The following is a 15,088-nucleotide window of genomic DNA, read 5'->3' on the forward strand; positions in this document are numbered from 1 at the left end:
ATATCCACATGCAGAAGATTGAAACTAGACTCTTACCTTTCACCATACACAAAAAGCAACTCAAAAAGGATTAAAGACCTAAATTTAAGACCCCAAACTATAAAACTACTAGAAGGAAACATATGAGAAATGCTACATGAAATGGGAGTGGGAAGTGCTTTTTTGAACGAGACCATGAACACAGAGGAAATTAAAGCAAAAATACACAAATGGGACTACATCAAACTAAAAAGCTTCTACATAGAAAAGAACACTAACAGGCCGGCCCTGTGGTGCACTCGGGAGGGTGCGGCGCTGGGAGTGCAGTGATGCTCCTGCCGCGGGTTCGGATCCTATATAGGAATGGCTGGTGCGCTCACTGGCTGAGCGCGGTGTGGGCGACACCAGGCCAAGGGTTGCGATCCCCTTACCGATTACGAAAAAGACAAAAAAAAAAAAAAGAAAAGAACACTAACAACACAGTGAAGAGACAACCTACAGAATGGAAGAAAGTGTTTGCAACCTACACATCAGACAAGGGGCTAATATCCAGAATATATAAGGAACTCAAAAGAAAAAATGGAAAAAAAAAAAAAAAGAACCAATTAAAAAATGGGCAGAGGACCTGAATAGACATTTCTCAAAGGAAGAAATACAAATGGCCATCAGGCACATGAAAAAATGCTCAAAATCACGAATCATCAGGGAATTATAAATTAAAACCACAAGAGATATCACTTCACTCCAGTTAGTATGGCTATTATCAACAAAATAGAAAATAACGAATGCTGTCAAGGATGCAGAGAAAAGGGAACCCTCTTACATTGTTGGTGGGAGTGTAAATTGGTACAGCCACTGTGGAAAACAGTTTGGAGTTTCCTCAGAGAACTAAAAACAGATCTACCTTACGATCCAGCTATCTCAGTACTGGCTATTTCATTTCCAAAGGAAATGAAATCAGTATATCAAAAAGGCACCTGCACTCCCATGTTCACCATGATGCTATTTACAGTAGCCAAAAGATGGAATCAACATAAATGCCCATCAATAAATGAATGGATTAAAAAACTCATATATATACACAATGGAATACTATTCAGCTATAAAAAGAAATGATATCCTATCATTTGCAGCAACAAGGATGGAACCGGAAACTGTCATATTAAGTAAGTCAGTTACAGAAAGAAAAATACTGAATGTTTTCACTCATGGAATCTAAGAAAAAAAGAAAATGATTCTCATAGACATAGAGAGTAGAATAATGGTTACCAGAAGCTGGGAGGAAAAGGAGTGGACTATTAACTGGTACAAAACTATGCTATGTACCCTATGTTATTCATTGTGCAGTGTATGCATGTGTTGAAACAACACATTGTACCCCACAAAAATAAATATCAATACAATTGAAAAACACACACTCACACACACACACACACACACACAACACTAAAATCTTCCATAATGAATACACATGAGGGCCCTTTTGAAAAAGTAGCTTCTGGGAATTGCTTTATTTTCTTTTTAAAGCCACCTTTGTAGTACCTGGCTTATAATTTGTCAATAAAATCAGCCACCAATCAGACATGGTAGCAATCTTAAAGATCAGTGCCAATGACTTTGCACTGAGTTCCTTTGCTTGTAACTTGTCCACTTTCACCAGTTCCATCTGGAAAAGTCCCAGGGTTTTCGAGGAAGAAGGCAATTGAGGCCAGAAGTTCTCAGCTCTTTTTGAAAATTTTCAGGCAACTGAAGAGTAGCTCCAGCCATTCACATTTTTTCAGCCAGCTATGGGAGGGCCAGAGCAGTGGTTTGTCTGCCAGCAGGGCCTGGGCCTGAGCATGACTCAGGTTCCTCTGACATCTGGTGCCAAGTCCACCAGCTCAGCCTGGGAAGCAATGTAAACTATTTTTAACAATATGTGAGGGGAGAGGAAGCTCTGGTTCCGATAACTCTTATTGGCTCCTCTTTAAAAAGCGCTTGGAAGTTCACCCATCTGGCAATGAGAAGTCAATGGAACTTGGAACTACAGAAATGGAAAATATTATTATGTACTGTGCTTTGCAAAACAAGCACATTCCTTTTTTAATGAATTGTACCTTTCACTTAAGAACCCTGAGAGTATTCAGAACACATTAGTGATTTTCAAAACAATTTCCAGGGCAGCTCAACGCTTTTCTGCCTCAACTAATGGGAGGGCTCAGACCCAATAAGACAAGATCACAGGACAGGCCAATGTCAGACCCAGCTAGCAGCCATACTACTCCAAGTCTATGATTAGACTAGAGCCCTGGTGGGGCCACCCCCTGAGCAGATGTGAGGTGGTCCATCTGGTGGGGACAATAACTAGGCTCCCAGGAGTTCACTCATCAATTCAACCCTGCCATATACTCCTCTGCTTTGAAAACTGATGAGTCCGCCTTCAAACAACATTCAACAGAAACACTTGTCAGAAAATATCACCTCAAATTGTCTACTCTCCAATTTCTATCACAAATTGGATGTTAGAAAAACTAAGAGGAAGGGTTATGGAAATCATAGATATCAGACTTATAAAACTTAAGGAAAAAAACAGTATCAGAAACCAACATAAGATTGCCAACTTTTAATTTTGCTAAGTAAGGATATTGAAAAAAAGTATCAATTATCACCAAACTTTTATTTAAAAATTTTAAAAAAGACATGTTAACAACAAAAAAGAAAGGTCATTATATCAGAATAAACAATTCTTTAAAATGATTGCATTTAAAGTTTAAAAAATTCCTTACACTAAGTCTGTCTGTATTCTTTTTCGTTACAATTCACAGGCCACAAACCTGTGAAAACATGCCACAGACTCAGTTATACAGACCTGCATTTAGGGCCCATGTGGCGTAGCAGATCTGCTTACCATCCTTGTTCACCTTCCTCCAAGTTTTAGGTATCATATTAAACCACTGGAAGATCATAATATGCAGAGTGAATATAGACAATTTTACCTAGCATAGACTTCTTCTTATATGAGGCTGGACGATCATACAGTGATCTCTGGATATCCGAATATTTAGAAACCTCTTTCCTTTCTAGCATGGGGACGTACTGCGTAGTATCAGCTTGCTTCATGTCCATGTAGTCACCATTGTTTTCAAAAGATAAAATAACATAACTGTAAAAACAAAAAAGAAATGTTACCTAGGTGCCCCTCTGGAGTGGTCACTCAACGGTCAGTAGATGATGCTTTGGGTGCCTACTGTGCCAGGTACTGTGGGAGGCATGGGGTCTACAAGAGTAGAAAGAACAAAACCAGTCCGCGCCCTTCACATGGGGTGGTCTAGTCGAGGAGATGAGCATGAACCAGACAATCACACAAACACATGGATCAGTGCAAACCGAGGTGTGCTGTGAAGGAAGATTTTGATAGCATATAAGGAAAATGCCTCTACCTGAGGGTCGAGGAAGCACTTTTCTGAAGATGTAGAATGAATCCCGTTTACAGAGATGGGAAAGCCTAGGGGCTATTTGATGTGGTATCTAGCATGTATAAAGGGCTCCACAAACGTTAGCTGCTGTGACTGTTATTATTTATTTACTTATTTATCTGTTTTCAGTGCCAGTCCTCCACACATCTTCAGCAGAAGCATAGACATTCTGAAGAGCCACCCCTAGGACAGTGTGGCTACATTCTACATGTTCTTATATTTAAAGTTAGAAAAATTCATTACATTAAGTCTGTCATTATTCTTTTTCTTTTTTTTTTTTAACTCACAAGCCCTGAATCTGGGCCATGTGGCCTGGGCAGACAATTCCTGCTACTCAATAAATTTAGCACTCACGTGGGTGTCCATCGAGTAATTCAATGTTAAGTAGATTCATTGTACTTGCTGATCTTATAAAACTTCATATCTACAGAGATCTTTATAGCCACTTGTAGGTTTCCGCAGTGGATATCACTATCATTGGCTTGATTTGTAGGTTCAGGTCTGGCAAAAACCAGTATCTTAAGGTTGGAGATCCTAAGGCAATTTCTCATGAGGTACAAGAACTCAGGCTTCTTGGCCAGAGCTGCATTTTATAAGTCCTAAGTGAATCATATATAAACTACAGAATGGCTCCCACAATGATTCCTACTCTCCCTCATTCAAACCTATCAGTAAGGCCTTCTCACATGATATTCCAATCCAAAACATCTGCAGAAATCATGCATCTGTCTGCCCTATCATGGGATGACTGGGTAGGGTCGTTTTGTTACCAGATGCCGATCCAGGCTTCTGGTCTATCCATGAAAAGAAAAATCTTTTCACAGGACCAGTGAAAGGGAAGGAAGAGAGGGACAGAGAAATGGAACATAATAGGGCTTTATTACCAAGTGAAGGTACGCGCCAAGAAAGTGCACAGGCATCTCTCCCAGAGACACACACTCTCCTGACCTTCTATCTCTCTGTCCTTCATCCTTTGTCCCAAAAGGCCCCCCAGTGGCAATCCTCTGCCCCTTTTGTTCCATCTTGTGTGCTGGTGCAATGGTGTAAAATACTAACTGGTTTGATAGGTAAGCTGTAGCCAGTGAGTTATGAGTCCATTAACTGCCAGATAAAGAGGCAGACAGTGATAATCTGATCTGAATATTTATGAACAGCCTCCCCGGGGTGTGTCCCAATTCTATTCCTGCCTCAGTTTAACTCTTGCTACCTTGGACACTGAATCTGCAGACATGGAATCTATCAGGACATGGACCCTTTCCATGTGTGAGACTTGTAAGACAATGACACACAGCAATGTCTCTCTTTGTACCCACCTCCGTGTGCTTTCATCAGCAGGGTTCAATCCAAAGATGTCCAACTCCTTCTTTGGCTTCTCTGGGTGGTGGCTCAGGAAGCTATCCCTATTCTTATGCAAATAGTTGACCAAATCCCCATAGAAGCAGTACTCGGTGATGATGTAAATGGGGCCTGTGAGGACCAGAACCAGTTAGGAGATGGGTATGAAAATGAAGAACAGAAAAGCCATGAAGCGCTGTTTGGACTGACAAGAAGTATTGCTCAAAAACAAAGAGCTTCAATCAATTTAATGCAACCATCTGACTCCATTCAAGGGACTTATATTCACTGGCATGTTTGATTTGGAGAGTGGGGGAATGTAAACCTGGTTCAGCAGTTTTCACAGTCATAGGTATTCAATGAACACCCACACTGCCAGGTCAGTGAGCCTACCTGATTTGGTACAGGCTCCCAGCAAGTTTACAATATTTAAATGTGGCCCCAGGTGAGTCATTATCTTCAGTTCAGACATGAGAGCTTGTTTTTCACTGGATCTGGCTGTGGCTGTTGAAGAAATAAATCACATCGGTTCAACTGAACTACCTATTTCTCATTCTCAGAAAAAGCCGAGAGCATAACTAATCCTGTGATTGGATATCATTTTATTCACCAAGAGTCTAAAAGAAAAGAAGATAGTGACTTGGTCTAGACTCTAATAACTAATCCCTAGTCTTTTGGGTAAAAAGAAGTCACTAAAAATAACGATTCTTGATTTTACAACCTAAGGTCAATAAGAGCTATCTAAATAATTGACAAAATAGTCTAGATTCGAAAGAACCAGGATCTAGTGCTAAATATGTGATTTACTAGCTCTGTGACTCCATGTTCAAAAAATCCCCAGGAAGGAGCACTTACGTTTTAGCATCTTTACCGCTACTTTCATGACAGGCTGGGACCGGCTTAATCCATAGGCTGTTCCTTCAACCACTTTCCCAAAAGCACCAGATCCCAAGATACGACCTATGGGCAACCAGAACAATTAACACACACAAACTCCAGGCAGCTCCCCAGCTTTATTTACCACGACCAGCCAGCACTCATGGGTGCACAGCTGGGTTGGTGTTTTTCCTATGCTGAGTAAGCATAATTATTCCTCCAAGTCATCCTGTCAAAACCAGAATTGAGCCCACAGGGAAGGAAATTAGTGTAATTGTTTTTGTCAAATAACATTTGCAAGGGAAAGGAAAACACAGCCAGCCGGGAGAAAGGAGGGTGCAGCCCTCCCTGGTGTGAGCGCTCTGTCTACCAGCTCCTGGGCTTCTTGGCACTTGCCTTCTGTGGCTCTCCCAAACACCCCTGGTGCTCTACCCTTCTGTTTTCCACATACAAACACAGACATCTTTTGCATCAATAAATCCTTAACCGCTGGAAAAAATACTTCAAATATTGTGTTCAAAATATTGCTGCTTCTAAGAAGTAATAAAGTAAAAATCTGAACTGGGCTGATAGCTGCCATTTGTCAGGAAGGCCACTATAGCAAAGGCTAAACGTGCCCTGGGGGCACGGCACTTTGCTTCATGTTGGGAGATACAAAAAGAAATTGAATCTACTCTCACCCTTGAAGCGCTCACAGTCTAACAGGAACATTTCCCAGGGTGTCAATCTCACCATCGACACACCGGGGAATGACTCAACTCCTAACAGACCCTAGCAGCCAACACTAACTCTTACCACATGTCTGCATTGCTGGAGGTTGTACCTGGAAAGGTATTGCTTCACCAGCAACTTCACAATACCCAGGAGCAGAGAGACAAAGAAATGCCTCTTGGCATATTAGGGATTTTGCCCTTTCCCTCCATATTTTATTACTTTTTAAATTCTCTAAGCTCCTTGTCCCTTTTCGGGAAACAAGGAAGAAAATATAATAAAGAAAGCTTAGGTATAACTATTTGAAATTGGGAGCAGCTAGGGGGGCCTTTTTTGATTTCAGTTTAAGTAACTCTCTAAGAAGACCTAAACTCTTCTGTATTTTGGAATGAGACAGATAAATAATTAAAACCTGTATCAGGCAACCTTCAAAGTATATACCGTTAGATTATTCATTGCGGCACAACTTCTAGCTCTTTCATTTGCCTTTGTCTTGTTTTCATTCATTCAGAATGTCATTTTTTTAAAAACTCTCTTGGAATAAAGCTTCATATACTTGGTTTCTCAATCCAGGATTAAAGTATTTGAAAAGTTTGTGATAAGTTGGCCTGCTTATTTTTACATATTTTGCTTTAAGATGTACCTATATTTTTCTGTACCATTCCAAATATATATAAGGAAGTGACTGACGCACCCTCAGAATGTGCTGCATCAAAATACATTTTGTGGTTGTCCTCATTCATTTCTCATCTGTTCCTTTTTAGTCACAGAAATTCATCTCATTATTAATTTGTTTCATTTCCAAAGCAAATAGGTATCTTTGCCAGGCCTCTTCATGTTCTCTTCTCCCTTTGTAAAATTTTCTTTAACCATAATTTGTTATGAAATGAGATTTTAAAAAATTCATTGCAGTGATCCAATTAACTCATTTTCAAGACAGAAATCTATTTCCGAAAGCAAATTTATATTGCCAGCTCTTACTAAGCACAAGCACAGACCCCTTATTGAGCCATGGGCCTGTAAATAGTAAAGCTGTGTACAAAAGAGAAGGGAGTCTTGGGAGGTCATCCCCTTAGGAACTTACCGAGCACTAGTCCATCTCTTGGGAACTCCCATCTCGAGTCATAAGGCAGCTGCATTGGGTCCACATAAATATATTCATGTCCATCGGGGCTGATTGATTCAATGACCCTCCAGCGAATTTCATACCTTGGTTTCTATAAATGACCAGGACAGGGAACTGGTGAATTACCAAAGTCCCAGTGCACCAAAGTTTCACTGCAGCAGCAAAGTGACTGGACATAGCAGGGTCCAACCATACTCATTCGACTAATAATTACTGAGCTCCTTCTCTGTACCAAGTACTGAACTAGGTTGCAATTCTTCTTGTTCTTATGGCTTCAAAGATTTTTAGGTTTTTGAGAACATACCTACCTGTTTCCAAATGACAACCAGGACAATAAGTGAGATGATCACAATCACCAACAGCACCAAGACAGCGGCCGCCACCGTGAGTTCAGAACGTAGGGCTAGGGGACAAGAGAGAAAGGCACGGTGGAGAATTTCCTCATGAACATGTAGAGGGGCAGGAAGGTGGTGTGGTTGTATCTTGGCCCAGATATCTCTCATTACTGATAGGGAAGTGTGGGGGCTGCCTGGCTCATTTTAGGGATGGGCAATGCCATCTCTCAGACATCTACTCCCATGAAACTAAGCCAACTCTTCCCTTAGAAGAGAAAGGGACAAAATTCAATTAAGGGAACTCAATACTTCCTCCAAGCTTCTTAAAAAGTAATCTTTTGGAGAGAATTAGAATAGGAACAATAAAGACTAGTAAATGAGATTGAGAGCTAGTATAAGTACAGAAACCTCCACTTTATAAGCTTTATTATAAAACTTATTTTGAAAGGTTACATTTTGTTTGTTTTATTATTAGCTTCATTCATCTTTTTTATTTTTTGTAGAATTCAACCTGTCTCAACTGTGGTAAGGAGCAATGAGATAGAAGATCTTTCTTCCCCATCCTCCATCCCCATACACAGATGCCCAGACTAAAGATACTGAGGAGCTATATTATTAGATGAGCAAAACATCTTGCAGAGGGACCTCTGCAAGATGTACTTTGGGATCTGAATGTGAAAGAAAGGCTCAGATGCCCAGAGAAGGCCCTTTAGGTGCATTCATAGCTGAATTTCTGCCTTGGGACCTTCACTCCTATCTGACCCCATCTGGGATTCATAGTTGTGCCTGAGGGAGACAGGGCTCAGCTGATGACTTAGAGTTGTTCTGACTGTTGAGCAACTCACTGGGTGCCACCAGCTTCAGCTCCCGGTTCTCAACCCCAAGGAGATTCTTAGCCAGGCATCGAACTGCAATGGTCTCCTCCACTTTGGTGAATGTCACTTGGCTCTCCACGGTACTCCTGTCTCGGGCATGGATCTCTGTGATGATATTTGACACGTTGTTGGCCAAAACTGTCCATGAAGTTTCATTATTACATCTAGAGAGAAAAAAGGCATAAGTACAGAGCCAGTTATTGGGAGTTGTGGAGATGAATGGAGCAGTGGGAATCCTCTAAGATGGAAAGCAGTTCTGACTTTGTCTACAATTCGGGGTTCTATAGGTTGACTTTTTTATTTTATGTGCAGATTAACATTAAAACTTGTTTGCACATCCTCAAGAAGGAATAACCTACATGTGGATAACTGAATGTTAACTGTTTAGGAAGGAAGGAGTAGTTCAGTAAAATAGAACTAACAATTCCTGATTGAACCTATGAGCAAACAGGGCACTTCAACTTCAAGCATGTTTAACGATCCCAATTTCCCACCCCCCCAAAAGGTGTGGTGCCCTCCCTTCTCACCACTCACACTGAGAAGAGTCCCTAAAGTGTCACTAGGGTTGGAGCAATCCTCTGTTTTGAGCTAGATTCCAGCTTCAGTCAACATCCAAGTCTGTCTCTTAGCCCTAGGAGAGGGTAGGACTAGGAGTCTCAGCCTTCAGGAAGAAGCAACCAATAGAGCCAGTTGCCATGAGTGGAAGTGGAACACATAGCTCATGTGTCCATTTAAGGAAGTGGAGAGATGGGGGAAGGAGGAGGAACTGGTGATTTAATGCCCACCAAACAGCAGGCAGGTGAATGACGTGTGAATAGTCACACAGGCACTATTTTCATTTATGTTCACACTCCAGTCTAGCCACCAAGCGTAGTTCACCAAATAAGAAATGTGAGGTGAGTATGCGGGCGGGGGTAGTCAAAACTCTCTTGAGACAGTGGATCTTAAAATTCATCATTTTTTCAGATTAGACACCTTCTTAGGATCTGATGACAGCCATGGACCTTCTCTTTACAGCTATTCATGAACACACACGCCCTGAAGCTGAGGTCCATGTTCAGAACCCAATCTTGTAGTTTATGAATAACATGACCCTTAGGCCAGATAATAATAGCAAATACAGGCCTGGCCGGTTAGCTCAGTTGGCTGGAGCACAACCTTATACCACCAAGGCCATAGGTTCAGAGCCCCAAGCCCCAGCCAGCTACCAAAAAAAAAAAAGAATAAATAAAAAAAAAATAACAAATATAAAAAAGAGCCATCAGAAGAAGTAAATTTCATTTGAGGTCCTTTGTATCAAGAAAGAAACATTCTGACCACAAAAGAATAAGGAACATATGGTTTCCATACTTCTTAATATCCTTGCAAATCATCCACTCAATATCTGGAAGAGGTGTGCCTTCAGCTGTGCACCTCACTGTCTGTCCTCCAGTAGAGCCATGGTGGTTGTCAACCAAGTCCCGGATGGATGATGGAACTGCAAGAGGTGGAAAGAAGTCACAACAGTTCATGTGCTAGAACTTGTGGGGACTGCAAAGTGGAATGAGTTCAGAACTTGTCCACATGGCCTAAGAACCAACCTAGTGGAGGCTTAAACCAGTTGTATGAGTAACACTCCAGTTTAGACAGATCTACTTGGTTAACAGCATTTTCATAGCTGCAGTGTTTTGGGATTTGTGCCTGTGATGTTTTAAGTCTGGAGTGAAGAAAGTGAAAAGTTCCTGTTGCTATTTGGCTTAAAAGGCAAAAGAGCTCCTTAAATTATATTATAGCTGAGACCCAGCAAACAGATTCAGCTAAAGTATAACCTAAAGCAGCATTTACCAACGTGTATCTGTGGGATATAATTAGGTTTTAAAGATTCTTTTTAAATCTGTGGTCAAGTAAGTTAGAGATATGCTAATACTAGTATCACAGATTTACTGTGAGGATCAAATGACCCCATATAAGACAGTACCCGGCACATGGTGGGGACTCAGTGAACAGGTGCTACACCTGGATGTACAGAGACTTGGGCACTCCATTCTGGTAGGGACCACTGTACAATGTCCACAAGGGAAGCCAAGCAAAACTCTCTGGAACAATCCAAGGTCATCTGGACCAAAAAGCATCACTTTACTATTCTCAGAACCAGAGGTGCCATATTGAGAAGCTGGAGTCCAAGAATTCCCAATCAGGCTGTTCCAGAATAACCCAGAACCTCCCAGAATTACCTGAAGTCACAAGTCTAAAAAAGCTATCCCTGACATGTGACATTTCCAGTCTGTGCTTCTCCCCTAAAGTGTTGCTTTTCCTTCACAACCTGGAAGAAAGGTGCCAGGCTTTCTTTGGGAGACATTCATTTACTCATTCACCGAGCTAGGGTTATCTCTGTACTGTTTCTACATACCCTGAGTTAACAGTTCAAAAGTATAGCTCTTCACGTCATCTTCATTCTGAACTACAATAGTATAATGGCCACTGTCCTCTTCCTTAGCACGGATCAGCTTTAATTTGCTTCGATACCTTAAAAGAAAAGGACTTTGTTTCAATAAGCAGTAGCTAAATAAATTCCAATCATTTAAACAATTACAGTCTTCAATTTTAATTTTATTATTGTAAAAAGTAAAAACATCTTCTTGTCTTTATTATCTCTTTTCTGGAATTCTTAACACACTATCTACATGTTGAAGGTAACAGTCATAGACAAAATTCTTGTAATAGAAATCCAGACATTTTGAGATGAGCCATGGCCATTTCCAAGAGCTATCAGTTCTATTAAGCCCTGGCTTCTGAACGGGACAAACATAGCCTGCCAGCTTTTCTTTTTTTAAAAATCCTTGATTTCTATCTTTTTAGAAAATATGTACTTCCCCTATATATCCATCATTTAGGTGGTCCAGCCAAACAATGGAACATGACTGGAGGAAAGAATAAAGATGCTCTCCATGTATTAATAAGGAGAGGTTGCCCAGATATAATATTCCTACTTGCTTGTATTTGCTTAAAGAAATTCTGGAAGGTTTCATAAGAACCGAATGAAATGAATAAAAGTGTTTCCCTGTGGCGAGTGGGGGGGACTGGTCAGACGGGGACAGGAGTGGAGTGAGGCTTCTTACAGTGCCCCCTCTTATATTTGAAAGCTTATTTTTAAAGCATGGGATTCTATCACCTACTCAAAAAAATGGAGTGGGGGGGACTGGTCAGACGGGGTCAGGAGTGGAGTGAGGCTTCTTACAGTGACCCCTCTTATATTTGAAAGCTTATTTTTAAAGCATGGGATTCTATCACCTACTCAAAAAAATAAGTTAGAAAAAAACTCTCTTCATACATTCTTAAAAGAAAGTTTCCCCGAAAGATTTCTTATATATATATATAAGTGACATTTGGCTGTATGTGTATGTGTATGTGTGTGTGTGTGTGTGTGTGTGTGTGTGCATATTTGCCCATTTTGATTGTCCTTCTTTATAAAACCTCACAGTGCAAAAAAAGCAACTGGAATGGAGAGGAAGAGGACAGGTCATGGAATGAGAAGACCTTGGGCATCACTGAAATTCTCTATGCCTCAGTTTCCTTACGTGTAAAATGGGATGATTGTATGCATAGCACAGAGTCATTTCAAGGATTAGTTAAATGAGATTACATGTGTGAAAGCATTTCATAGGCTCAAAAGCACTCTGCAAGTGCTGGGGTACTAGGACCTGCAAGGAGAGCTTGCTGGGCTGGTTTTTCCTCTGCTGCACCATATTGAATATGCTTCAGGACTACATTTGCTTAGTGAGTCCCCTTAGGCACACTTGGCTGCTGATTACCAGATGATCTTCTGTCATTCATGGTCCATACTTTTCAGCTGAGAAAGCCAGTGGGTCCACCAGTTTTAAGTTCCATGAAGCCAGATACCCCATCCACCATGTTCATCCTTGTGTTCCCTGGCTATAAGAGGAACTTTAAAAAGTATGTGCTGAAGGATTCTTGAATCACTTTAACATGCAGCTTTCCAGAAGCACTCAGCTGGCTTGTCTTGTCATTGCTCGTGATCATAGCTTGCAGACAGTGCTCACGCACGTTCGCGGTGTTAGCTGCGGTAGGATAACCCTATTCCTCTTGAGCCACATAGCCTCATGGAAAGTTCCTAGTGGAAAGCTGCCCACTTCATTCTGCAGCTTCATCTCATGTCCTCAGGGAACCTTCTACATTCAGAATTCTTTCTTCTTTCCCTACCACTGTTCTATAGAGGCTGTAAAATTCCATTTTCTCAGATGCTGCTTCTCAATTGCACGTGTGAATTTTAGTTCAGAAAGAACGCAAATCCTGAGGTGAACTGAACTGTTGAGAAGAGTTCTGTTCTCCCCCTTCCTGAAGGCTTGAAATATAGGACTGATGTTTGCATTGTGGAGATTTCTGACAACGGCATAGGGCTAAATGAGCTGAATGCTTCAAGATATACCTCTGACTCTTGGATTCTAATCATAGCTTCAAACTAGAAGAGACCTGAAGATATCACCTAATCTAATTCCTTGCCCTGAAGGACATAAGGCATTATTAACCCTGCATTATATATGAAGAAACTGAGGCTGACTTGCCCAAAACTCCACCACTAGTTAAGAGATGAGAGCAGTCTACCATTCTCATCAAAGGGCAGGGATCTAAATGATTCATTGCATGCTTCTCTCCTGGCCAATTTAGCCAGGCTCTGCTCTTATTTCCTATGGAGTCCTTGATTAGGGCAAATGTGCTCCAAATTAAACCAGTGATGTTTTGTTTCATGTAAGTTGATGTGATAATTGCCTCTCAAGTGGAATCACCATGCATATCTACTTGCAATACGGATAATGAACATCAAGGAATATATTCAATCTAAATGGGTCTAATTTTACTTTCTTTCCTACACCCCTAACTGGATCCAGTAAACTGTCTCTCATGGGGTTGGGCAGTGGGGGGCAGTTTTTTAGTTCTTTCTTCTCATTTTATCATTAAATACTTACCAGCATACTATTACCACGTTGCGATGTGATGATTAAAGGGACTTGATTTCAAGCATCTGTTAACTCAGATTGCTACATTTTCTAGACTGACTTTTGGTTTGGGTTGTAAGACATGCACAAACCTCATGTTGCGATGTGATGATTAAAGGGACTTGATTTCAAGCATCTGTTAATTCAGATTGCTACATTTTCTAGACTGACTTTTGGTTTGGGTTGTAAGACATGCACAAACCTCAGTCAATCTAGGGACACACACTAAAAATGACATACTTAGGAAGGGTGTTTCTTTACCTTATTTCCTGAATCTTTTCCACATCAGTGGTGATCTCAGTGAGATTTTCGATCAGAGTCAGGTTGTCCTTCAGCCAGGATATTCTGGGAGCGGGGTAGGCCTGCACGTCCACCACAAAATGTTTGACTTCATGCAGGTTGACAGCTTCCAACTGGCTGAAGCCGGGTTTGATTTCAATGAACCCTTTCTCTGTACAGGGAAGAGTTTCCATTAAGTAATGTTTACCGCATTTGGATCCCAAGCAGCACGGACGACTGACATTTTAAGAAAGCAGAATGTACCGTGGACAGAAATGGTGACTTTCTTCATTTCTTTCACTTCCTTGGTAGCCTGGCGGGCAGCACATTCATAATCTCCACTGTCTTTCACCGTGGCCTTGGGGACCGTCAAAGTGTACACCAGTTTCATGAGCGGGACTTTGCTTTCCTCCAGCTTTGTGATGCCTTTGCTTTTCTACAGCAGAAGGGGAGGAAAACCAACTTTAAAAAAGCTCGCTCCTAAGGGATGAGCACTAATGTAAACTGTGGACCCTGGGAGGTAAAGACGTGTCAGTGCAGGTTCATCGATTGTAATAACCGCTCTGTGGGGGATGCGGACAATGGGGGACAACAATGCAGGGGCTATATGGGAGATCTCTGTATCTTCTGCTCAGTTTTGCTGTGAACCTACCACTGCTCTGAACAATAAAGTCTAATAAAAAATATTTTAAAGGTCATGTTTTAAAATGATATTTAACGATATAGCGTAAGGTGTTTGTGCTATACTACCAAAGGAAAAAGGATATAACAAACAACTATTTACAGAATAATCCTTATTCTCCCCTTACCGGCCAGTTGTCAAAAAAAAAAAAAAAGGAAAAAGAAAAGATGAATCCTTATTCATTATTTTCTTTCTTTTTTAAAATCCTTACTCATTATTAAACATTTTTCTATGTGTAAAAAATATTTAAAGCATTTATCTCGCTGAAATATGAATGGTGATGCTCTCAGAAGAAGCTTTTCCTCTATTTCTCTATATTTTATAAAGTTTTGGCAAACCTACATTGCTTATATAATCAGAAAATAAATGTGGTTTATAAAACAATAGTTGTTGGATTATATATTTGGGGGCCAAATAGCGTGCACTTTGGTTTGGAAAAAA

The 15,088-nt window shown here is 40.8% G+C and overlaps 1 protein-coding gene across 1 annotated transcript in view; it reads right to left on the bottom strand.

The window, feature by feature from the left end:
• PDGFRA (platelet-derived growth factor receptor, alpha polypeptide) overlaps positions 1-15,088 on the bottom strand; it is a 47,301-nt gene that overhangs the window by 13,118 nt on the left and 19,095 nt on the right. Inside the window, exons 6-16 of the mRNA XM_008571833.1 lie at positions 14,230-14,401; positions 13,948-14,137; positions 11,082-11,197; positions 10,043-10,169; positions 8,663-8,856; positions 7,791-7,885; positions 7,441-7,573; positions 5,625-5,729; positions 5,163-5,273; positions 4,748-4,901; positions 2,955-3,121 (exon numbers count right to left, since the gene is read on the bottom strand). Of these exons, the coding sequence (XP_008570055.1) occupies positions 2,955-3,121; positions 4,748-4,901; positions 5,163-5,273; positions 5,625-5,729; positions 7,441-7,573; positions 7,791-7,885; positions 8,663-8,856; positions 10,043-10,169; positions 11,082-11,197; positions 13,948-14,137; positions 14,230-14,401 (1,564 nt within the window). The remainder of the gene's footprint in view (positions 1-2,954; positions 3,122-4,747; positions 4,902-5,162; positions 5,274-5,624; positions 5,730-7,440; positions 7,574-7,790; positions 7,886-8,662; positions 8,857-10,042; positions 10,170-11,081; positions 11,198-13,947; positions 14,138-14,229; positions 14,402-15,088) is intronic.

This window comes from Galeopterus variegatus, unplaced genomic scaffold (genome assembly GCF_000696425.1).
Source record: "Galeopterus variegatus unplaced genomic scaffold, G_variegatus-3.0.2 Scaffold727, whole genome shotgun sequence".
Classification (NCBI taxonomy): Eukaryota; Metazoa; Chordata; class Mammalia; order Dermoptera; family Cynocephalidae; genus Galeopterus; species Galeopterus variegatus.